This window comes from Perognathus longimembris, unplaced genomic scaffold (assembly GCF_023159225.1).
Source record: "Perognathus longimembris pacificus isolate PPM17 unplaced genomic scaffold, ASM2315922v1 HiC_scaffold_5447, whole genome shotgun sequence".
Lineage (NCBI taxonomy): Eukaryota > Metazoa > Chordata > Mammalia > Rodentia > Heteromyidae > Perognathus > Perognathus longimembris.
This window is the reverse complement of record NW_025960875.1, coordinates 105221-132216: the sequence shown is the minus strand read 5'-3', so window position 1 is coordinate 132216 and position 26996 is coordinate 105221. Positions and strand designations below refer to the sequence as shown.

The 26996-nt window shown below is 39.9% G+C and overlaps 1 protein-coding gene across 1 annotated transcript; it reads left to right on the top strand.

Moving 5' to 3' along the window:
• Positions 1–2622: 2622 nt before the first annotated feature.
• LOC125345263 (phosphatidylinositol 3,4,5-trisphosphate 3-phosphatase TPTE2-like) lies at positions 2623–25002 on the top strand. Its single transcript, XM_048337475.1, has 12 exons — positions 2623–2640; positions 3446–3506; positions 4373–4454; positions 4555–4643; positions 7744–7805; positions 12589–12669; positions 15094–15199; positions 17620–17859; positions 18072–18166; positions 20384–20476; positions 23323–23393; positions 24894–25002. Exons 1-12 carry the CDS (start codon positions 2623–2625, stop codon positions 25000–25002), a joined length of 1107 nt encoding a protein of 368 aa, XP_048193432.1.
• The last annotated feature ends 1994 nt before the right edge of the window (positions 25003–26996 follow it).

Genomic DNA, 26996 nt, shown 5'->3' with positions numbered 1-26996 from the left:
TGTTGACTTAGGAATTTATATATGTATGTACACATGTATGTATGTATGTATGTGTGTATGTATGTATGTATGTGTGTGTGTGTAATTCACACTGATCTTCCTTAATAAAATATAATCTGTGTATGGGTGCATATACATAAAAACATTCAATTGTCACTTAGTGACAGGAAATGCTCTGTTGGGTGATAACTCAGCTGGGGAACATCATTGCATGTACTTAAAGTCAGCTATAGAACCACTTAGCAGGCTCATCTTATAGGACTACTGTTGTGTAAGCTGTCCACCAGTTACCAAAAAACAGCCTTAGGCCTAAATGGCGGCTTTCCCAACCTAAGACATATAGATAGCCCATAAATATAAGACATGATATAGGAATGAGCAAGATCATTTCTCATGAGAAAAATGCAAGTCCAAGCCACAGTGAGATAACTGCAATGTTCAAAAAGAATGGCAATTATCAGGTAGACAGGACCTAGCATAAGCTAGCAAGGATTTTGAGAAAGGAAACCCTTGGCACGCTTTGGTGTGAATATCAATTAGCACAGCCATTGTGGAGGTTCTTCAATAAAAATCAGAATAAAATGAACATATGAGCCAGTAATAATACCACAACTGGGGATTGATGTGGAATAAAGACATCAGTATGTGGCAGAGACATATGCACCCCTGGTTAATAGCAGCACTATTCAGGAGTGAATAGTCAAGGGTTGAAAACAACCTCCAAAGTGTCCATTCACGATGAATGGATAAAGGAAGTGTGGCACATATACATGATAGAGTATTGTTCACTGACAAAAACAACGAGATTTTGTTTTGTGAGCAACACAGAAGGAGAAGTTATGTGTTAAGTAAAATAAGCCAAAAGACAAGTAGGGAAAATGTGGAATATGAAAGTATTGATCTCAAGTAATAGAAGAATATTGAAGGTAAGGAAAGAGACAGTAACAGAAGGGGTTAATCTGATTAAAATATCATATACCCAGGATAAAAAAGAACCCACTAGTGGTTACGAAAAACTTGGGAAAATCAAAGGCAGAAAGGTTGATCAATGAGTAAGATATTACAGTGAAATGAGTCCAATTTCTCCTGAGTTATTGCACAGGAGGGTGATTACAGACAACAGTATTTTACTATGTATTTCAGAATTAAAGAAGAAAGGATTCCAGTGTTTGACCATGTTATTATATGAATTCAAAATGTACTTAATTGAAAAACCATCATTATGTAATGTAGGATTGTGTATGCTTATATAAACAAACTTTTATTGAGGTAGATTCTAAATTGCAATCATCTTACATGTATCTATTAAGGCAATTATGTATATGTGCCTGTAACCAACATTTCTGTCTATTTGTTCAACATTTTTGGCACATTCTAGTCACTATCCAAACACTCAATGGAAGTGCTTATTCTTTTGATTTTTAATCACTACAGATTAGTTTGAATGTTTGTTGAGTTTTTCATAGTTGAATCACATCTAATACCTCCTTTGTAACTGACTTTATACCAGCAACATGAATTCTGCCAGACTGACTCAATCGTTTTGTGCCCTGGTTATTCTTTTAAAAATAAGATTAATATTTATTGCTCTATGGAAAATCTATGCACACAAATTATATAGTTATATACTGCTCCAAAGAATCAGCAAACACATTATATTCTGCAAATCCATTTGACAGAGAGGAAAACCTGCAAACATAAAAAACTAATTCTGAATGAAGAGATGTAAATTTGGCAGCTAAAAGTTTTAGACCGGTAACTTATATGTCACATGAGTTTAAATTCATGAGTTTGAAAATGTTGAGGGTAAACTTTGTGATGTGTGTTGATCTGTACATAGGAAACATAACACTGATTGTCAAAGAAGCATGCTCAACAATATTTAATTCACTTCCTGTGTTTCTGGGTAAAGCATTCTTTGCTCCCTACTACTGTGTTTTCAGGAGGTTGAGCTGAAAATACCATTTGTCTAAATTGAGTCCATTTTCAATTCATGATTTTGCCCAACTTTATTTCACATGCAACTCAAAACAAGGACATCACTCTTCCTGGAGTGATCTCTAGACTGTTGCTTTCTCTCAGTTATCCAGCAGTTCACTTCTTGGACTATTGACAAATATCCCGATGAATCAATCATCTTTCACCCCTTGGAATCAAAGAATGCAAAGATAAAGAGTGTATCTTCATAAACATTGATAAATCGTGACCCACCCAAAGCTTCCATCCTCTGACTGAATTAATATTTGGTCTTTCATCTTTGCCAGAGTGGAGTGTCAAATCTAAGCTAGTTGTTCAGTTCCCCAGGCATACTGGAAACTAGGACACAGAGCTGCTGCAGTGGTCCATGTTCAATGATAACAGCATACCCTGGTTATGGAATGCCTTTGTCATTTCATAGCTAAGCAATCTCTAGGAAACAATTTGAAGTCAAGGTTGACTAAAGTGCAAGTTTCATCCCCGAACCTACTTATCTCCTGAAGAGACTAAGCAGGTCATATGTGCCTCATTATCCTGCAAAGGGAAGGTTTCAGGAACTGTGTTTGAAACAACACTGAATATATAAGGCAGAGGGTCAAAGTGCAGATGTGTGGCTCCCAGTCAGTTACTAGAGAAACAAGCACGATGAGGAAGCATCAACAAGTATGGCCACTACTGCTTTCATGCAAGTAGATAATGGACCTTTGCCTCCAAGTCAAGAAAAGGCTACTTTTGCTGGGAAATAACCTGTGAGAGGACTAAAAACTGGGTACCCAGCCCCTCTACTCTGCATCTGTGTTCTTGATCTTAGCCATTCTCTCTTGCAGCCACTTTACAGTCACCTAGGGCTCCAGGAAGAACAGGATCATAATAAGCACCTTGTGACAAGAGGCAGGCAGCATGCCCCTCAGACAGGCAATGCCTTCTTATCTTCTTGTCATCTTATTTGTGACGTACTTTATTTATTTTTCTTATTTATTGCCAAAATGATGTACACATAAGTTACAGTTTCATATGTTAGGCCTTGGGTACTTCTTGTACTGTTTGTTACCTGTCTTCTTCTTGTCATCTTGAAGAGAGCAAGCCAGAGCTAGAGACCACTTGTCAGGCCTGTAGAGCTAATGATGTGGGATGCATTTAACATACATGTCTACCTTCAATACCTTCCTATTTCATCTGAAGATGGCTAAGATGTAGAAGTGCTGTTGATAGCTAAGATGTAGAAGGCATGAAAGCATGTCTGCCATGTAAAAACTTCTCCTTTCTTTGCCCTTAAAAACAAGGGGAAGCCAGTAGGTGCTATAAGAGCCAAGAGAAGCATTTGGCAGATTTAAGAAAACCAGAAGGTTAAGGCTGTGACAAAAAGGCTTTCCAAGAGTACGCAGCATATTTGCCTAGGATTTTAAAGTAGTTACATAAAGGAGTTTCATCCAACAAACCAGTTTATGATCGTATTTACCTGTTTTAGGAGGTCGTTCATTTCTTGGACACCAGACACCCAGAACACTATTTCGTCTACAACCTTTGCAGTATGTACATGACTTATTATTTTTGCTACTGTAGATAGAAAACATGTAAGGAAATGACCTCTTTTATGTTCCATTTAATTGTAACTACTGAGTGGTGGGGGTTAGATCAGAAATCTCTATTTTCTGCTGGTCCTGTGTGGTAAGAAAAGTTAGCTTGGTAGCAGAACATTCCCTAAGAGAGACACAGGCTAGTGAGACCAAAGAGGCAGATTTTGAGAAAGTTTCAGGAAACATCGGCGCATGCTGTTAGGCTTAGGCAGGTCTTCCTGTCTTTCATGTTAGATTGTACTGAAGACAATACAGCAAGTATGTTCTCTGACCCACGGTTAGTGGGTGTTGATGAGAACAAGGCAGATGATGAGAAAAGACAAAAACAAAAAGTAGAAGACAGTGTATACCCCCGGGTTCTAGTTGTGTCTGTCTGCAGTTTGTTTACTCCTGCCTCTATATGAAATCCTGTGTATACATGAAGTGACTGTTTTCAGGGACCGTTTAGACAGCGCCATTGACCTCTGCTTCATGGTACACAAGTAGCATGAGCAAATGAGTAGTCTGCTAGAAGCTGTTCAACATGAGGACTATGAAACAACAAGTTGATTTAGATTACTTGATGTGAAAAAAGCCACTTACTATCCGAGAATCTGCCCCTTAAGTTCTCACCTTTATCTGGCCACTTTGGTCCACTGGTCTGCCTGCCTCCCCCTTAAGGAACTTTTGCTGTTAACCTTAACAATTGTTTTAAAACAACAGGAGCCTCACAGAAAGCTTTTAAAATAGATTTAAAAATTGCTAATAGAAAATTTAAACTTTATTCCTAATTTTAGGTCATTAGGCATAGAGCTTTGACACATCTGTTCTTTCTTCAGGTGAACGGTCGTATAACCCCAGGTTTTTCCATCACCGGATGCATAGAATTCTCATAGACGATCACAACGTCCCAACACTTCAGTAAGTTCTATGCCACACTCATTGCCAGAAGAGCACTAAATTCATTGGGCTTGAATTTGGGGGATGATTTTTAATTACCTAAAAATCTTTATTAAACCAGGGAGATGATAACATTTTCAAAAGAAGTCATTGCTTGGTTATCCAAGGATCCCCAGAATACCATCGCGATTCACTGTAAAGGAGGAAAAGGTAGTAATGCTTTCTTTCTGTTTTCTTTTTCCTATGATATTTGAAAATAAATATTGGAGGCCTAGCAGAGGACACATCCTGTTATTCATCAGATAAGGAATTCCTATAGGTTAATAGTTGCTAGCATTTTAATACTGGTTTTATGGCTGAAAGAAGCAAAGAAAGATTAAAGGAAAATAGAGAAGGTGAGGGAAGAAAAAAGGGAAAGAACAATGAAGGGAAGGAAGGAAAAAGAGCTAAGGAAGGTTGAGTGTGTTTTCCCTTAATTACCCATGATCTGAGTGTCTTCCATTTTGGTTTTCCAGTATATATCTGCCAAATATAAAGAGGGTTTAATTTCAGGATATTAGAGCTCTTTTATTTTATTTGAACTATTCTTTCTTTAACTGACAAACTGCACTTATGTATGGTGTACAATATAATATTTTCGTATTTGTAGACGCACATCATGGAATAGCTGAATAAAGCTCGTTAACAAATGCATTCTCTCTTGGGCTTTAAGTTGCTCTTCCCTGTTAACCAGTAACAGTGAGCATTGTTTCATATACCTGTTGGCCACTTGCATATTTCCTTTTCAGAAATGTCTTTCTAAGTCCTTTGTCCTACCCTGCCCCCTTTTTTATTCCTCAGAGTCTTGGATGATGGTGTTTTGTTTTGTTGGCATTACTATAGTTGAGTCCAGAGCCACACACTTCCTAGGGCACTCTACTACTGGAGTCACACACACCCCTTGTCTCTTTTTCTTTTAGTTATGATTCATATAGGGGCTCACTTTTCATGCTTCCTCCAGGCAGGCCTCGTCTGTGATCCTCCTCCTTTACATCTTTCACATAGATGGGATAGTGGACACATTACCAGTGATGAATTCTTGCAACCTTTTTTGCCTGGCTTTGAATGACAATCGTCCCCATTGCCAGTATCTGAATAGCTAGGATTACAGTTTGAGCTGCCATGACTGGCTTTCTCTTTTGTGATCTTTCATTTTGTTTTGTTTGAGACAGGATTTCCCTATGTATAGACCAGGCCACACTCAAACTTGTGATCTTCCTGCGTCTGCTTCCTGAGTGCTGTGATGCCAGGGATGTCCACCACACCTGCCTTTTTGTCCTTTTATAGAAAAGCTTATTTTCATGCTATTGTGTGGAGTTCCTTAAATCTTTTGAATATGCTCCCATTCCATAGGTCATGACTTTGCTCAGCTGATTATCTACTTTTCTGTGCAGAAGCATTTTCCTCTCATGCAATGTCATGTGTTTAATTTTTGCTTTTACTGCCATACAACACACACACACACACACACACACACACACACACACACACAGTCTATTAAATGGATAGAACTTCAGTTTTTTCTTCCTAATGCCAAGATATTTTCCTCACAGACTTCTAAAGATTATGCAATCTAAATTCAGTAGATAAATGGTTTTATCTCATGTCTGCTATTTCTATTTGTGATTGTAATACCAAACTATATCAACTACTATATAAGTCAGAACTGAATGAATTTTAATTTCACGAAGACCAAGTTGAGATTTTCAGGACGATTCTATGAAGTTGACTGATGCTATATATTATCAGAGCTACATTCAATTCATGGAAGACTGCTATAAAACATTGAGGGAAAGCTTCCAGTAAGAAAAGTGTAGAATTCTCTGACCAACTGGAAAGGACAGGTTGTTGATAATACAATAATCTTTATATGACAGGCCTGAATTTTCTAGAAAGAGCTCCAACTGAGAGGACTCATGATAGTCTGATAGGAGAGGTTTAGTGATGACTGCTTGACAAATGCCTATAGAACGGATACTTCATGGCTTCTTGCTTTACCTGGCTGAGAGGACAGTAGTGATCCTGCAGCTGTACTTACTCACGGCACAGGCACATGAATCGGCCCCATGTGGGCATACATACAGGTGGTAAAAGAGCTTTTCACACGTTTCCTTCAAATAGGAAAAGATCATTCTTTCAGAGACCCAGAGTTGTGCTCCAGAACTGACATGTTACAGTCAATGAAGCTGAGGGAAGCAATAGCCAGTATTCCTATCTCTAAGGAAGCTTCTGTGTCTCATCTACTTCGAGCTAAGTGGCATTAACTTCCCTTTGGAAGTTAGAATGCTGGTTAGAATGCCGTTCTTTAAACATGATGACAATGTTCAGTTAATTTAAAAATGTTTAAAAGATAGATGAAAAATGTTGTGCTTCTCAGGGAAAAGGACGGGTATGGTAGGTATTAAATAACAGCAAATTAGTCAAGCTCTAGGGAAGATTATAGAAAGAGAAAAGAGAATGCTCTATTCAAACCTAAATTTTATATGACAGAAGTAAAATATAAATTAGAAGGCAACCTATGGGACTTTGAGGATGAGTGATTTGAAGCACCAAGGAATTCTAAGCTGTGCTTTAAAACACTATCTCACACACACACACACACACACACACACACACACACATACAGAAGCAGTGAGAAAGAGAGAGCAGAGGAGGAGAGAGAAAAGCAGGCAGGCACGCCATGGGAGAAATTAAGCAAGTACAGTACGGCAAAATACTGAGAATTACAGAGTCTGAGGAATAAGTACACAAGTATTCATTATATTTTCTGTCTGCATTCTTATTTTGGAAAATGTTTGCAATATCTTCAAGTAATACAATTAAGTAGGGACTACAAGTGGCTAGTTGGTGTTCTGGGATCCCACTTGCATTTGAACTCAGCACCTCACACCTACTTGGCCAGTACTCTACCATTTAAGCCATTTGCCCCGCTCTGTATCACCTATAACAGGGGCTGTGGACATAAACCATCCTGCCAGCCTTGAGAATAGGGGTCATGCTGACTTTGCATGAGCTGGCCTGGAACCACAATCCTCCTGAGCTTGAAACCTGACTAGCTGGGACTATAGATGTGAACTACGATGCAAGTTCCTACTTTATCTTTTTGTTACATTAATTACAGTTCAGGCATTTCTATTTCTCAATTAAAAACCTTGAGTCAGGCACACTGAGGAGAAAACAGAACCAAAACCAAATATACACTTTTGAGTATTTCTGAGTGTATAGTTATGCTGGACAAAGATTTCTTGAACTAATCGCTGCTCTTTTCTAGGGCGTACTGGGACCATGATATGTGTCTGTCTCCTCGCAATGGACACATTTTCAACTGCAAAGGTAGGAAAAATGTTACAATACTCTGTCTTATATGTATTGAACTTGCTGGTTCTGAAACATGTCTGGTAAAATCCTTTGTTCGTGGTGCTTATGTGAAAGTCTGGCTTAGTGCTGCCTGTTTGATGCGCAGTTAGTAACTGGCTAAGCATCCTTATTCTAGGCCAGGGCTATGGTGAGAGCAGTGAGGCACACATTGAAGGGCATGCCAAAATCTAGAATAACTCAGATAAACAGAATTTTTATGTATATTTCTACTATGTGTAGGTAGATGCCATTCAACAAAGACATTTGTCAATATGGTGCATCTTGAGCAATGGCACTCCTTCATCATTCTCCAGCCCTCCCAAACCCACTCCTTCCTTAAGTTTACTTAATTTTGGAGGCTATACATTGAATTTTATGACTGCATAATGCAATACTTAGAAAATAAGAGTCCATATTGTCCAAAAAGGAATGTACTCATTACCTGACCTATGCAACTGTAACCCCTTTTGCACATCATCTTTATATTGAACTTCAAGTGGGCTAAAGACGTACAAAGAGACTTCTCTGATGAGAAAATGAGAATGGCCAAGAGACATATGAAAATGTGCTCTACATCACTGGCCATAAACAAAATGCAAATCAAAACAACATTGAGATTCCATCTCACCCCAGTAAGAATGTCATATATCAAGAAAACTAACAATAACAATTGTTGGACGGGATGTGGCCAAAAGGGAACCCTACTTCATTGTTGGTGGGAATGTAAACTGGTTCAGCCACTCTGGCAAGCAGTATGGAGATTCCTCAGAAGGCTAAATATAGAACTCTCCTATGACCAAGCAGCCCCACTTTTGGTTATCTATCCAAAAGACCACAAACAAAATCACAGTAATGCCACCAGCACAACAATGTTCATCGCAGCACAATTTGTCATAGCTAGAATCTGGAACCAACCCAGATGCCCCTCAGTAGACGAATGGATCAGGAAGATGTGGTACATATACACAATGGAATTTTATGCCTCTATCAGAAAGAATGACATTGTCCCATTTGTAAGGAAATGGAAGGACTTGGAAAACATTATACTAAGAGAAGTGAGCCAGACCCAAAGAAACATGGACTCTATGGTCTCCCTCATAGGGAATAATTAGCACAGGTTTAGGCAAGTCACAGCAGAGGATCACAACAGCCCAATAGCCCTTATGAACGCATAAGATGATGCTAAGTGAAATGAACTCCATGTTATGGAAACGATTGTTATATCACAGTTGTAACTACCTTCAATGTCCCATCTGCATCTGTAGCTTCTATTATTGATGATGTTCTTGTATCACCTTCCAGTGGTTGTACCTACACTATCTCTGTAATCTTATCTGAGTATATTGGAAACCGTGTATACTGGTATTAGTAGTAGGAAATTGAAAGGGAATAACAAAATTGAGAGATACACGGTAAAAAAAGACAAACAACTACAAAAGCAATACCTGCAAAACTGTTTGTTGAAAGTGAACTGAACACCTCATGGGGGGAAAGGGAAAGGGGGAGGAGGAAGGGGGCTATGAGGGACAAGGTAACAAACAGTACAAGAAAAGTATCCAATGCCTAACGTATGAAACTGTAACCTCTCTATACATCAGTTTTATAATAAAAACTTAAAAAAAAGAAATATATCCAATGTCTAATGTATGAAACTGTAACCTCTCTGTACATCAGTTTGATAATAAAAATTTGAAAAGATATAAATATATATATAAAATATAAAAATATAAAAAAGAATGAAAGAAAAGTTGGGCATTGGTGATTCACACCTGTAATCTTAGCTACTTGAGAATGTGAAAATAGGTGGTTTGTGTTGGAGAATAGCCCACTCAGAAAAGCTCTTGAGACTCCCTCTAAACCCACAGCCGGATGCAGTGGCGTGTACCCATCCTCTCACCCTAGGTGAGAAGCTGAGATTGAGAGGATCCCATATCCAGGCCAGCCTGGGTAGAAAAGTCCACAAGACTTCAACTCCACAGAGGGTGGAGTCTGACAGGGTAGCAAGCACCTGTCTTCCCAGTGATGATGGAGAAACCTGTAGTAGGCAGATCCCAGCTCAGGTACATGTCAGAGTGGTAAGCAAGAGCTGACCTTAAAAATAACCAGCAAAAACAGTGTCAAGGGCATAGTTTAGCAGAATCACAGTAGCTGAGCAAGCATGAGACTCAGAGTTTTAAAAAACCCAGTATTAAAAAAAAAAACAACCCCAAACACCAATATCAGCTTCTGTGTGTATGTAGTATTATGATGTGAACTCAGGACCTCCTGCTGGCTAGGCAGGTGCTCTCTCACAAGCTCTGCCTCCATCCATTTTCTTTTTTTTTCATTAAATTTTTATTGTAAAACAGGTACAGAGACATTACATTTTCATACGTTAGGCATTGGATACATTTCTTGTACTGTTTGTTACCTCCTCCCTCTTTTCCCCCTCCCACTCTCCCTTTCCCTTCCCCCCCCCATGAGTTGTTCAGTTCATTTACACCAAATGTTTTGCAAATATTGCTTTTGTAGTCATTTGTCTTTTTTACCCTGTGTCTCTTGATTTTGGTATTCCCTTTCTATTTCCTAGTTCTAATTACAGTATACACGGTTTCCAATGTACTCAGATAAGATACAGAGATAGTGCAGGTACAACCACAGGAAGGATCATCACTAATAGAAGCTACGGTCTCACATCACATGTTGAAAGTAGTTACAACAGTGATATAACAGTCGTTTCCATAACATGGAGTTCATTTCACTTAGCATCATCTTATGTGTGCATAAGGGCTATTGGGCTGTTGCGATCCTCTGCTGTGACTTGCCTAAACCTGTGCTAATTATTCCCTATGAGGGAGACCTTAGAGTCCATGTTTCTTTGGGTCTGGCTCACTTCTCTTAGTATAATGTTTTCCAAGTCCTTCCATTTCCTTACAAATGGGGCAATGTCATTCTTTCTGATAGAGGCATAAAATTCCATTGTGTATATGTACCACATTTTCCTGATCCATTCGTCTACTGAGGGGCGCCTGGGTTGGTTCCGAATTGTAGCTATGACAAATTGAGCTGCGATGAACATTGTTGTGCTGGTGGCTTTAGTGTGTTCTTGTTTGTGGTAGATGCCCAAAAGTGGGGCTGCTGGGTCATAGGGAAGCTCTATATTTAGCCTTATGAGGAATCTCCATACCACTTTCCAGAGTGGCTGAACCAGTTTACATTCCCACCAACAATGATGTAGGGTTCCCTTTTGGCCACATCCCCTCCAACATTTGTTACTGTTAGTCTTCTTGATAAAGGACATTCTTACTTGGGTGAGATGGAATCTCAATGTCCTTTTTATTTGCCTCCATTCCTTTTCTACACTGGCTATTTTTGAGATTGGGTGTTACTTGCGACTGGCCATGCCCTTCAAGTATCAAGTACTTATCTGTCCTAGCTAAGATACAGATGTGTAAAACCACGATCCTCCAATTCTCAGCCTTCCACATATGCAGACACTAGCATCAGGTAGATGTCATCATTTTCAATAAAGACAGGAGCCCATAGGGGCAGTTTGAAGGGAAAATGAGTAAAGCCAAATTATGCCAAAGCAAGGGAAACTCCTTGGCTGGGCATACTCGTGCATGCCATGATCACAGCACTCAAGTTTAAGGCAGGAAATAAGCCAGGAGTAGACTGCAGGCTGCTCTACACAAAGAGAAACAAAGCCCTCAGTAAGCAGATGCTTCTGTAGCCTCCCCAGTAATGTGACTACTTCGTTTTTCAAAATAAGCTCTTGATTAACTAGAATCTGAATTGCTAAAGTGATCTGACTTCAGAACACAGTCAGTCTTCTATTTTCTCATCTCTGATAGCCAATAAATAAGGAACTGTGGCCTTGGTAAATGTCTGCAGAGACATGGCAGGATGCTGTGACCTTTGGAAAGCAGGGTACAGGCCTACTGGCATGCTCTTCCTGGGAAGTTACCACATGCAAGATGTACCCCCAACAGCTCTGTTCACCTCTTGGCCTACAGCCTAGAGAAGAGAAGACATGGGTTTTCATCATATCCCACTCTCTAGTCCTATCCTTCTGTTTTCCTAACTTGAGACACACAGACTTGGAAAATGGGTGTTGTATCCCTGGTTACCATGGTCCCCAGGGGCTATGGGCAACACACTATCTGACCTCAGGCTGGGTGAGTTAAACCAGTACCTGGGGCCCTACTGCCTGTAAAGAAGAAGAGAAAAGTAATTGAATGTTCTAGGACAGTGCTTTCCAAATTATAACTTGTGATTTATAGAATCAACTCACTAGATTGTGACCAGCATTTTTTTTACTGGAAAGGAGTAGAGCAGAATAGAAACCATGAAATATTTTGGGTTTCTTTTTCTTGCTTTGGTGTGTGTGTGGTGGGGAGGGGAGGGGTCTATGTCTGTGTCTGTGTCTGTGTCTGTGTCTGTGTCTGTGTCTGTGTCTGTGATCTATTACTGTGGATCATAGCTCCAAAAGCAAAATTTCTGACTTATGCTGCAGGCTGTGCTCCTCTCACTGGCTGTGCCTCAGGTCACAGTGTTCTCTATTGATTTCAGTCTTCTCATTTGTAAAATGGAAGGTAGGAAGAAGAGTTGGACCACATGGTTTCTAATGTTGCTCTAGCTCTGAAACTCCATGTCTTTATGACTCTTGAGCTAGGAAAGTCCTTGACATGGTTTTATTCATTTTGTTGTTTTAACAAGCTATGTCCAAAGACTGCTGATGTGATGGTGAATTGTGGTTGTCTTCTCCCCTTTTCTGTAGGAAAGCCTCACTTATTTTGGAGAACGACGGACAGACAAACGTTTCTGTGATAAATTTCAAGGAGTAGAAACTCCCTCTCAAGTAAGTTTTCTCTTTTCACAAGGAATTTGTTTGTGGGGAGGGGTTAGTGGCACATTTAATTTGGTCATATTTGAAACCCTTCTCCCACATTCAATTAAGCCAGAGCACTTGTGACTTGTAACAGTTCCCTGATCCCTTTGGGGGCTCAAATCTGCAGCCTCAGGGGCTGCCTAGTCTTGGTTCATGCCAGAGCATCCTAGTTTCCATTTCACATTCGTTATTCCTTAAAGCGTCAGGAGTTGATTCTCCTCAGAAGGAAGATGCAGTGCCTGAGGTTTTCCTAACTCCTGAAGATTATCTCAAATCTACTAGCCCTTGATTTCCCTGGAAAGAAGGACTGGATCTTTCACCAACCTGTGCTAAGACAATGAGCAATCTCTCTAGAATATGACCAGGGTTATTTCTTGATGACCCCTCTGTGTGGGATAGAGTAACATCCTATCCGAGCAGACGCTATCATACTTGTTCCTATTTCTCATTCCATATTTATTACATTCATGTGAACTATCTTCGATTATCTTATTTTTCCTCTGAAAATGTTCATATATATTGGGTGAGACTATTAGTCACTGCGACAAATACCTGACCAAAGAAACTCAAGTGGGGAAAGATTTATTTGGGCTCACAGTTTCAGGTTTTACTTCATGGCCACTTGATCCCATTGCTTTGGCCCTGAGATGAGACTGAAAAATCATGTCAGGGAGGGCATTGAAGAGCAGAACTTCTCACCTCAAGGTGGCCTGGAAGCTGAGTAGCAAGAGGGGACAATTCCAACACACATGCTTCCAGTGACTTCCTTTCTTCAATAAGGCCGCACCTCTTAACATTTTTCCCCCGTCTACTAATGCTATAAATTTATGAAGCCCTCAATGGATTATTTTATTGCTTAAGTCTAATGCATACAACTTAAGTCAAATGATACAACTACTTCCCAACACCCCACCTCTAAGCACTGGTACTTTGAAGAGTGTAGTTCATGTCCAGATCCTAACAGCCAAAGATGAATCATATAGTATATTCTTCAATCATCATCTCAACCTGCCATTTCAGGTCTTGCAGCCCCATGAGAATTTGTTAAGGACTATGCCATTTTTTCTGTAGCTATTTTGAGTGTAATCTATTTATCCCCTTTGAAGGCAAGGCCCGTGTCTTGACTATCTTGCCACCCTTTGCATCCCAAAGTACTTTGCTACTTGGCATAGTATCTTCCTTAGTTGGATGAGTGGTTGCTATGTGTCAGTATTAATTTGTATAGAAGCCTCTGCTGCTTTAAGCTGCATCAGGGGAAGGAAGTGTGAGAGCAGAATCAACTTGAGAGCCCTGGTGCATAGCAGTGGAGAATCTATATCTCCCCTTCCTCGCTTCTGCACTCATGCAGTTCCCCTGACTTCAGTCCAGACCTGACATATCATGGGTTACAGCTCTTCTGATTCACTGGGAAAGCAAGGCAGGTGAGAGAGGTGTGTTGACAAGGCTGCAGCACCGAGTCCCCTCTGTTGGGAGGTCCTGATTAGACACTGCCACATTGTGCCCTTCATTGTGGCATTCTCCTTGCCCCACTACATGCACCGGAAAGTCAGGAATTTTCAGAAGTCTTGCTCACAAGTGACCGTTCATATTTTGTCAGTACTGGGACTTGAACTCAGGGACCTGGTACTCAGTATGCTTTACATATTCATAACTGGCATCCCATCAGTTGAGACACATCTCTAGCCTGACTTTTTGCTAACTATTTGGAGATGGATTCTCCCAAACTTTGTGTCCCTGGCTGGCTTTAGTCTTCAGTCCTTTCAACCTCAGCCTCCCAGATAGCTACAATTACAGACATGAGCAATGAGCCACTAGCAACCAGCAAGACTGCTTTTTCCTAAATGGAGATGTGGCACTTCTCTTGATCAGCTCTTCCCAGTTGGTTCATTACCCAAACTCCTCAGTTCCAAGAGAATTCCAAAGAAAACCCCTTTGAGACTAAGAAAATCTACTTGAGAAAAGGGAAGATGAAGGAACTCTTATCTCTTAGGGACCCTTAAAAGTGACGTATAACCATCTCCTACTGTGATGTGGAGGTCTCATTTCCCATTGATGAGCAACTATCCACCAAACCACACTCCTTTGTCAGACTCATGACATCAGCTTCTGCCATAGCTTCTTTAGCACCTTATGGTTCTCGTGGTCATAAGTAAGCCTTTAAGCAAGGACTTCCTCCTCCCATGTTACTCCCTGCAGGTCTGAGGCCAGTGCTTTTTCCCATGGTAGGTAATTTAGTCATGAGGAGGCAAAGACCTAAGACTGTCGATTATGTAATGGCACACTATAAATGTTTTCTTCATTTCTTACTGTTCTTAACAAACTGAAAAGGAGAGATTAGGATACTCATTTTAAACCTTGCATTCCCACTAAAATGAGGCTTCTGTTGCTTTACAGAGCCGATACGTTGGATATTTTGAAACTATTAAAACTATGTGGAACTGGGAACTACCTGTGAAAAAAACACTAACAATTACAAAAATTGTCCTGTACTCCATTAAAGGTAAGTACTTGAGAATTCAAGGACGGGATGAGAGGATGAGTGTTTGCACTAGTGAGTGGGTTTAGCTCATGGTTATGTACATAGAGTATCCCAATTCACAGCTAAGTTTCCCCAACATCTAGAGTGTCCATGTCAGCTATCTTAGATGCCTCTCTTCTTCCTTTTTTCATTTCCACTCGAGGGGAGGGCTCCATCCCAATGCCCTTACTCTATTTGTTGCCACATAAGCACAGGTCATATGCTAGCATTCAGCATGGGTTGTTAGTAGAAAAGAAATATGTGCCTAGATTTTAAATGCTAACTGCAAACCAGGTGTTCCTTACAATCTTGCCTATAGGACTGGTTACTCAGAAGGCTGACATCTGGTGGATCACAATTTGAAATGAGCCAAGGCAGAACACTCTGAGTCTCCATTTCCAACCAAAGAAAGTAGAGTTGGAGGCATGACTCGAGTGATAGAGTGTCAGCTAGGCAAGCTGAGCAAGCTCAAGGCTCTGACTTCAAACAGTGGTACCGGTACAGACATTGGATACCATTTTGGAGCACAGAAATTGGGACTTCAGAAAAGCCTCCTAAAAGAGCAGCACTTGGTTCCCCACTCCACCCCGTCCCCCACATACCTGAACTTCCATGAAGATAGAAAAGGTTGGGAAAAAGTGGTATTCTACCAGAGTCCTTTAGGTATTGCCAAGTTGCTGCCTACTTCCAAAGAAATAAGGTTGCCTATTGTAAGCTTCATATTGTTGCTGCAATGACAGGCACATATCACCGTGTCCACATGGGCTAGCTCCCACTGTGATCCTCTCTCGGGGTCTCAATCTCAGCCTTTCAAACACCTAGGGCTACAGGCTTGAGCTACTGATACCTAGCTGCTCTAGTCATTTTTGAGAGCCTCACATTACCCAGGCCTAGATAAACAGTGAGAGAGGTTATTCATTTGGGATAAAAGACATAAACACATAAGGACATGAAACGCTGGGTGAAGCAGAGAATTTTCACTTCCCTTTTCCTTCTTAGTTTTACAGGATGAAGTACATTTATGTGATTTAAATTGTTTAAATGTGGGGACAATTATGGGCTTAAACCAATGTACTTGTCTTGCAATAAGAAACCAGGGTTCCTTACAAACTTATTTGCATAATGGTAGATAATTGAAATTAATAGAAACCACAACAAGACAATATAAGAAGAGCAATCAAGCATGGTTAATGTGACTCTTGGGAAGGTGAAAAAGGGTTGAAAGGGAAAAGCTAATTGTGAGCTCTGAAACCAGGTCTTGGAGAAAGTGCTATAGGAAGTGGGGTCATTTGAACTGAGGCAAAGGTGGTAGGTTGCACTCTGTTGGATTAAGATGGTTATCCTAGCTACTTAGGAGGCTGAGATCTGAGGATTGTGATTTGAAGCCAAACGAGATAGAAAAGACTCCCAACTAAACACACAACGGTCAGAATTGGAGGTAGAAATGGTAGAGCTTCAGCATTGAGTGAAGAAGCCAAGAGAAAACATAAGGCCCTAAGCTCAAGGCCTACTTAAGGGAAGTAAATCTGTACAGAGAGACAAAGTAGGAATGTTTTATCTCTAATTCATAAATAGACATGTGAACACCTATGAGGTTGTATAAAAATGCATGCCAACAGATTAAGGGAAGTATGCTATTTGCATGAAAGAATTCAAATAGTATCATTCCTTAGAAAATGAGCTCAAAGCTCATGTGTGCTATGAAATGATTGCAGGATACTGGTGCTTGAACAGCGTGGGTACTTGAAAAAAGTAGGGGGTAGATAAAGAGGACCGGAGTGGTGTTGCTATCATGATATTTAATGCATGTCCTATGAAACTAGGAAAATGGAGAGGACGGTGAGTTGGGAGGGATTGGAGAGAATGAGGAGAGGGTTGGTATCCATCAAGATGCTCTGTATTTATAAACTGATTTGTTAATGAAACCCCTTTGTATAACCACGTAGCATAAGATAATGAAAATATAAGCTAACAAAGAAGGAATGGGGCATAAGACCATTTCTCTGAAATATATACCCATAGGATGTTTAGGAATGCCTGTTCTATATTTTCCTTGAGATTGATTTAGAAATTGGACTTAAAGTATAACAAGTGGAATTTAGACTATTAGCATAGAAGTCTAAAGGATGCATCTCATTAGCAAGAATCTTTCGAAGACCCTATTGTGTTTTTCGGTATTCTGGAATGATGATGCAGTCAGAATTTATCTTTCTGTAGCTTAAGATAAAACATGTATGTTTTTTCTCTTTCTCCCTAATATAAACTGCTTTAGGATGGAAAATGATGGAGTATTGCCACAATTTAGTTAGCCATCATTTTCCCTTTTTATTTCATCGTATTAATGACAAGACATTTTGCACTGTACTCTAAAAGCCTATTTCTTGATTTTTGCTTTGATTCAGGAGTAGGAGAAGGAAATGGCAAGGACCTAACCATTGATATCATAATGCAGCACAAGACTGTGTTTACTTGCACTGGCCAAACCTGCGAGGTGAGCAAAAGCACATCAACTGAGAATTCTAGTATTTGTTTCAAAGCTCACAGTCAAGTGAGCATGGTGACCTCCCCAAACCATTACTCCCGACAAAGAGATGCACGTTGCCTTCTGGTCACCATCCAGCTTGATGTTGCTTACGTCAGATGTAAAGGAGAGCCCTGTTCCAAAAAGGTCTTGCAAGACATTACTCAGACTATGCTTCAGTTTAGTTATGCTTCCTTTGTCTTCACTTGCCCACAAATGCTAATGTCCCCAAGAATAAATCAAGGTTTTAAATACCTACATCTGGTTTGTATTGGCCACATTACCTTCCTTGTGATCATTTTGATCATCTAAATCTTTGACTCTCAAATTTAGTGTTCTTGAAGATCGCTTTGGCACTTGTGACAGTGGAAGTTGTAGCTCCAATGTATAATGCAGGAATTTTGTACTCTGCAGTATCACCAGGAACTGTAATTCAGATGTTCTTAGGATTTCAACTTGAGACATAGAGGGAGAGCATATGGACTGAGGTGATACCTCATTACCCACAGAAATAAGGGGCAACATTGTTTAACTGAAATGTGGAAGAAATGCTCAAGACTGTAGACCTTTTCTGGGAGAAATTAGCACGCTCCCTTTTTTACCCCAAAGTAAGCTTTTAGAATGATTCCTAGGTTCTTGTTATAAGTTCTCTACACACACGGAGACACGGGCACGTGTGCACACGTGCGTCCGTGTATGTGTGTGTGTGTGTGTGTGTGTGTGTGTGTGTGTATGAGCTATTCCAGGAGATTGAACTCAGTGCATCAATGCTGTCCCTGGGCTTTGGTGCTCAAGGCTACTGCTCTCCCACTTAAGCCACTGTTCAATATCTCACTTTCTAGTGCTTAATTGGAAATAAGCCTTATAGACTTTCTTGCCTAGGCTGGCTTTGAATCCTGATCCTCAGATGCCATCCTCCTGAGTAGCTGGCATTACAGGCCTGAGCCACCAGTGTTTGTCTCTATAAGTACTTTGTAAAAATGTTATTTATTTGTGTTTGGCTTCACTTAAGAAGCATTCTCCCAAACCCCATCCTTTTTTTTTTCCTGTTGTTATCTATGGGAATACTGTATGTTTGGCTATGTTCACTAGCTGTCCTTCCATAATGTAGCATGTGTTGTTTTTTTCCAATAACTTAGCAGATATTGGGGAGCCCCCAATGTGTGAAAGATGACAGAGCAACCACGTGGGCAATTTCCAGACCAACCATGTAAACATATTCTGCTAATCCTGATTTGTCAAGTAAGCTTTCCCTATGCTTGTTCAATGCAAGCAATATTCTCTAGCTTGAGGCTTTAAAATTTGGAACTGTTGTTGATTGATTCTTTGCCTTGGTCCCTAACTCACAGCTCTTACTGAGATTGCCATGGAAATCTCTCTTCTCTCTTTTTCATATTTCCACTGCTGTTGCTTAGTCCAAGGCTTTACTTGCTCATTTTGAGGTTTATACAATAGTCTTCTTTCTTTGTCTTTCATCTGATAAAAAGCAACCCATGGACTTTTGCAGAATGTATCATAAAATACTACTCTCGGTGTAAGCAGAAAGCACAGTTGGCCATGTTCAAAGCATCTTCAGCTGAGATTGTTATCTATAAATTCAGACCAGAGCTCAAGTGTTGTGAGATTTAGGGAGTACATTTGAAGTTACTCTGTGTGTTACATGTGATAATTATCAAGACACTCTGTCACATGACATGTCCCCCTCAATTCTTAGTAACTTTTCATTCTTATTTTCCTGTTTTTAAATTCTCAAGACATAGCAGAGCCAAGCTATTTCCATCAATAGCTGGACCTACAGACTCCCAATAGAGTAGAATGGGTCATCCCTCTGGTTCTTGGAATAAAATTCTAATTTCTATTCATGTTTGTGCTGGTCTCTTCTATCAGACCTGTACTCTTCCTCATTTATCCAAATCCTCCAATGAGCAACTCAAGTTCTACTTCTAGAAGAAACTTTCTTATTCTACTTTTCTGCTATCTACCACGCCCACATCATACATAATTGCAGTCTTCTTCATAGAGCTTGAAAAGTATATATTACCTTACTATTCTTCCATATGTGTAAAACTTCCAGGAAAATTGAAAAAACTGTGAGAATCTTTTGGGGAGTAATTTTCCTGAGGTCTAGTATATACGGCCTTTCTCAGTATTATCTAATGGTGTATGAATATCCAAGAAAGACTTTGAGTGATTTCAAAGTTGTTAATCCCCCAAGTTTGAACTGTTTGCGGTCATTCCAGTCACTGGAATGGCTCACTGGTCCCTCCTACTAGGAACAAAGATTTTTCATGAACATGAGGTCCAGTATGCATTGTGTTTTGAACATCAATGTAATTCTTTATACTGAACTTAAAAGAGAAGGTAAAAATCAGATGATTCACATTCAACGGTAATGTAGGTTCAAAGCTCCAGTAGAAAAATGAACACTTTGCTCCTCAACTGTGACCCTAATATAACCCTGAAACAAGTAGAGCTCATGTAAACAATAGTTTTACAACTTCAAAACAGAAGATTACTACTAATTTCCATATAAAATGACTGGGCTGTGAAGAGTACATAACGTATTCAGGATGGTTAGATGAGTGAAAATGAATACTTATCAGCAGCTACAATTACAGTTCCTAATTCCATGTGTTCATTCATAGGTCTCACATGATATTGAGACAAATAGAGCAATATTTATTGTACCCAACTGTCCGGCCCTATGTGATGATATTAAACTGAAATTTACTTCTAAAGTAAGTACTCAAGAGTCTTGTATGATTATTCTTATCTGGTCCTTTGAATGGTTTGGGTTCAGAATTTTCTTTGCTGTAGTTCCCAACAAGAGAAGGGATAGATAGCAATTCATATCTAAAAGGGATAGATAGCAATCCATGTCTAGGGAAGGGGAAGAAAACACAAAACCATCACAATTACTTTCGCACGTGTAAAGTATTTATGTTTACCTTGGTTCTGAATTGTATGCAATTTATCTCTGTTACTTCTCAAATGAGAAAAGTTTGAAAACCAAGATGCTAAAAAGAAACAGGTGGTAAAAGGCAAAAGATTTATACGATCTGAAGAGAAACCAGAGTACAAAAGCAATACTTTCAAAACAGTTTGGTGTAAGTGAACTGAACACCTGGGGGGGAGGGAAAGGGGGGAGGGAGGGGGGCATGAGGGACAAGGCAACAAATAGTACAAGAAATGTATCCACTGCCCAACGTATGATACTGTAACCTCTCTGTACATCAGTTTGATAATAAAAATTTGAGAAAAAAAAAAGAAACAGGTGGTATTTCCACAGCATAGCAGTGTTAACAGTGATGGTCTGTGACTTTTAAAAACACTGTGATCAATGTGTTTATACATTCCCCAAAGTGAGGGAGATTTTGCTTTCCTGTGAGTTGATACATGCCATAACTACCTATTAACAGTAGGCTTACAATAACAGTGTGTAATTTGTATTGATCAGATGTACAATGACATGTCTGAGTGGTATTCTGTTTGTATTGAATTTCTATGAAATCATCTACCACCACTCTCAATAGGGAACTTGACCTTCATTCTCTATGCCCTCCTTTATCATCTGGATTGAGATGGTAAATGTGTTGAGGCAAGTAATCACCTGGGTAATCACGCCATTCGAATGTTGTCTCCTTGGAGAAAAGAACTGCTCTGAATTCTTGCTCATATAGTGGTCTTTAAACAGAAACTGTGAATTCTTCCCTGCCTCAGGGGTCCTTGATGATAGCTAATTTATGTGATTAATGAGGGTTAAGACGTGAAGGCATGGTTCTGAAAATTGAAGATTTTTTTTTCTGTTTTATTTCTGGCCATATTGAGGTTTGAACTCAGGACCTCACACTTTTGCTAGGTTAGCTTGCTTGGCATAATCTCTACCATATGAGCCATGCTTCCAGCCGCTTTGTGATGTTAATTTTGGAAACACAACCTGAATTTTCTGCCCAAGCTGTCTTTGATCCGCTAGATCTCTGCCTCCTCAGTAGCTAGCCATCACCAATATTGATGGTAATTATTTTAAGTAGCTGCTGGTTGTCGAAAGAGATGTGTGTTCTATTTCTCTGAGCCCAGTCTCAAGGGCTGTCTCTGGACAGTGGCCATCACATTAGCTTTCTTCTGATGGGGCTCCAGGTGAGATGGTGGTGGATGCTGTACACAAGGTGTCTTTCACAGGATGATGGTTTACCCTGATGGAGAATAGCTTAAAGCTACCCCCACTAGTGACCATGTGTTCTTACAGGAAAGCTATTCATACTGGCAGATGACCTATGGCTCTTTCTCTGATTTCTTGTCTTTTTACTTTCTTTCTACCAAAGTAATCACTCTAGAAGAACCCTGCAAAGAGAGCAGGTTGTGTATGTTGGTCTGATAAGACACCAACAAAGCTGCCCAAGACAACATAGTAAGTAAGAGCAGCAGTTTATGACAGAAAAAAGAGAGGACAGCACATTTCCCAGGGCCAGTGGAAAGAGGGGAGCTATCCAGGAGCCACAGATGGCTGACCAGTGCTGGGGAATCACTGACACAAGGAGAACTGAGGAACAGATAATCTCTTGGGGGCCAGGGTTTGATGTTAGCAGGGTTCATTGTGGTCCATGGTTCATACTGTGAACACAGGCAGTTGCTATGACAGGTCCCCAGGAGAATGGGGTCCCTAGGGCAAGTATCTGTTGTCATAGAGACAGGTGGTCACCAGAAGATGGGTGCATAAGACAGTTATCTGAGGATCTGAGAGGTGACAGCACCTGGAAATGTTGTGGGTGGCTGGGCCCTGCTTCTGGTAGGTATGCCAACCTAATGTACATGCAAAATGATTGCAGAGGAAACCGAAACAATGAAGAATTCACCACAATATGTTTGGGTGTGAATAGGCATATGTCTTTAGTTGGTTATTTAGCACTGTGTAAATCAGATCCAAAGATCCTTGTCTATATTTATCATGGAGAAAACATTCCTCAAGTAGAATTGGTGCTGAATGGTAATTCTATGTTTAGTTTTCTGAGGATCCACCTGACCCTTTTCTAACATGACTTTGCCATTGGGCATTCGCGTCAGCAAGGCCTGAGGGACTCCAGCAGTCTGTGGTTTTGCTTAATTTTCATGGTGATCCTACTGAGTGTGACAGTAGAAGTCAATCTTTGCCTGTGCTTGCCACCTTCTGGATATATTGTCTGAAGAAATGAAATGTCTGTTCAAACCCTTGGAGTTTGCTTGCTCTGCTTTTGCTTAATCTGACTTTTGTTTTGAATTGAGAGAGTTGTAGATACAAGATCCTCACCAGATCCACGATTTGAAAATATTTCCCTCCATCCTGGGGTTTCTTTATTCATTCTGGTGATAATGCCTTTTGATGAAACACAACTGAACATTGTTTTTCTATTCCACTGCACTAATTTTGACCCTCTCTACTTTCAGTGAAAGAGTTTTCTTCTAAAGCCACAGAGTGCTCTATAATAGAATGTTGCAATTGATATATACATGAAGGAATAAGGAAGGAACTTTAATTGCTTTGTAATTATTAGTTGCTGGTACCATTTTATTGTGAAAATGACCTTTTTCTTTATCCATGTATTTTTAGAATCTTCCTAACCATTACGACAATTGTGCCTTCTATTTCTGGTGCAACGTTTCTCTGATAGAGAAAAACAGGTAAGAATATAATCTAATACAGGAGAAACTGGTTCATTCTCATCTCTCTTTGTAAGATATATTGGCAAATCTTTTTGCCCCTACCCTAAATTCATTTTCTACAAGCGTAAAGAACTTCTTGAGCAACCATTTCAAAGCCCCTACCACAGGACAGCATGTCAGTGAAAATGCAGTTACTCAGACCTCAGTGTTGATTCATTTCTCTAAGGAAGTGTACCATCTGTTCAGGTCCTAGAATACAGCAGGCCCTCAGTGGGTGTCAGTTTACTGAGACATGATTGGTCTGACTTGTCTGAGAGGCTTTGGCTGACTCCAGCCTGATATTGGCATATTTCCATCCAGGGAACATGTTGTAAGACTTGATACGTATTAATAAGTCTCTAAAGCATTAAGTTTATCACCTTCCATTTAATTCATGACTGACTTGATTTGTTGTTGTTAAGAACCTATTACCTTCTCTAGAAACTCATTCCTGAACCTACAAGTTTTTCAGGAGTATTTGTCCCATGGTGGTAAAAAAGAAAAATGCTTTCAAGATCCTTCAGATCAGAGTTGAAGTCAATGTCACTGTGTCATCCACCTACATGTGAATGTTAGTATTTGTTACATCCAGTGCAAGTCTTCTCCTCACATCTGAACTGGGCCTAATAGTACATTAGGTCTACCAAGACAGCACCAAGAAAGCCTCAGTTCTACAGATGTGCAATTCACAAACAATTTGATTTTGGAAAGAGTAAACTCTGCACTTAAAGGAAAAGTTTTACCCATTTCGCTAGATATTTACAAAGTGTCTCATGAGGAAAGTCCTTAGCAAACATATAGGGCCTATACTTGTTGCTATTTGTCAATCTGGTTCTTGCTAAAGAATAGCTTCGATCTTTCAACCATCATGATTCCAGTAGAGATTATAAAAACATTTGATCCTCCTTTTTGTAGACATTCCAGGAGGAATCAATATCATTTTATACCTTCCTTTTGTAAAATGGTTTTAGAGTGATGAGGTTGTTACTTAGACAAAAATACCAACTTCATCACTGAAGGGAGATATAGCCAGGCACTGGTGGCTCAATGGCCTATAATCCTAGCTGTACAAGAGACTGAGATCTGAGGATCACAGTTTGAAGCTAGCCTGGGCAGAAAACTCTATGAGAACCTTACCTCTAGTTAGCCAGTGAAATGGAACTGGGGCTCAAGTGACAGAGGGCCAGCTTGAGCAGAAAAGCCAAGTCACACCAAAAAGTCTTGAGGTGAAACCCCACTAACCACACAAAAGAGAGAAGCAAAACAGGATGTAATTATTTTAATTAATGTATTCCTTGGTCATTTTGTCAATTATACACACTTAAATAGTTTGCTCAAACTGGGTGTCACTAATTCGTTAAGAGGCATGTTGTGACTGATATGCATCCAGCAAGGCTCTTTCTAAACAAGGATGCTCTAGGGAATGACTTTTCTGTAAGCCATAAAATAAAAGTTAATGCTTTTTCTTCAATTCCTTAGACTTTATTTAACTCGGAACGAATTAGACAATCCCCATAAACCAAAAACGTGGAGCATTTATGATGAGAACTTTGCTGTCGAATTATATTTCGAAGAAGTATTTGTATAAGAAGCACCCAAGATTTATTCCCCTGCTAATTTACATTTTTTCTATATTTATTAAATAAATTATATGTTGTTCATAGTAAATTCTCTTTGGTGTGTGTATCTGTCTATGTGTGTGAGCACACACACTACCTGCATGTGCACGTGCATGCTAGCCCTAGGGCTGAAACTCTGGGCCTTACTTTCAGCTGGTGCTCTACCACTTGTACCATGATTCTACTTCCAGCATTTTGCTGGTTAATTGGAAAAACAGTGTGAAGTATTTTTCTTCCCAGGTTGGCATTGAACCACCATCCTCCAAATCTCAGTCTCCTGTCTAGCGAGGGTTGTAGGCGTGACTCAGTGGTGCACCCCTTCCTTGGTGTTCTTCTTGGAGTCATGAGCTGCACAGTCCACCTCTTGCATTGACATGATTGGGGAACATAGCATATAGGGACAGTGGAGAACAACTGGAAGAACTTTGAAATTGCTGAAAGCTATCTAAAATTTGTGATCTTATCGATACCCTTGTGATCCTATGATTTTACACCTCTGTTTTTCTTTGCTCTGCCTTACATTTGCCATTTCTGATATATCAGGAAAAAGAATTGCTTGATTCACAATCTACTAGTTCACATACACCAGTAGGCACGAATATTTTTTAAAAATAATTATTTATTGTCAAAGTGATATACAGAGTGATTACAGTTTCATACTTAAGCAGTGAGTACATTTCTTGTACAACTTGTTACCTCCTCCCTCATTTCCCCCTCCCCCCTCCCCCTTACCCTCTTCCCCGATGAAATGTTCAGTTGGTTTACACCAAATGGTTTTGTAAGTATTGCTTTTGGATTCATTTTTTCTTTTTATCCTTTATCTCTAAATTTTCATACTCCCTTTCTCTTCCCTAGTTCTAATACCAGTATATACAGTATCCAGAGTACTCAGATCAGATACAATGATAGCTCAGGGACAACCACAGGAAGGGGATACAAGATGATCATCATCAACAAAAAAAAAAATCTACCGGTTCACATGGCATGTTGAAAGTAATTACAACAGTGATATAACACTTGTTTCCATAACATGGAGTTCATTTCACTTAGCATCATCTTATGTGTTCATAAGGGTATAACTATTGGGCTCTTGTGATCCTCTGCTGTGACTAGCCTAAACCTGTGCTAATTATTCCCTAGGAGGGAGACCATAGATTCCATAGTTCTTTGGGCACAGACCACCATGATTGCCTCAAAAAGAGTTCTATCTGACATGATTAGAATGATATTCTTACTTGAATGGCTTTTCTTTTATTAGCATTGCTTCACCAAGGCACCTTCTAAGACCCAATAACTGCTAGGTGATTTCATGGTTGTACAAACATCAAGATGGGTTTGCATAAACAACCACAGCTATGGTGTCACCAGACAATAAACCACACAGGAGCACCACCATGCACGGCTTCTCCTGACAGAAACGTCATGCAGGCAAGGCTGGGTTAATCCTGAAACCTCTACACTGCAGAAAGTACAGACTATAAGGCATTCATGCAAATTATGGTAGCAGGGAGATAGGATAGATTACGCTAGCAGACTTCAATGATGCTATAGGAAACGGAATTGAAGGACATTGCCTTTCCTCCCTTGCTTGCTTTCTAGCTGCTGCTCCTTTTTTTCCTTTCTTTCTAGAGCAGTATCAATTGTCATTCTCTCCAGTCGCCCATTGTCCCCTTTCTATTTCTCCCTTTTCTTCTTGTGCACAGGGATTGGGCTATTATTCCTAATTCACACAGCTGTAGAACAGAAAGATGATATATTCTCTACAGGTAAGGAGACAAATGATTTCTCCTGCTCCACTTTGTGTGCCAAAGTGAACAAACAAGACTTTCCACCACACTGAAGGTAAAGGGTGAGAATCAAGTGGATGGTTTCACCTAAGCCAGTCTGTGTTGTCATCTGGAACCAATGGATTGGTTGAAATGAAAGTATTTTGCTTCACTCATTATTGCCCTGTTACAATGCC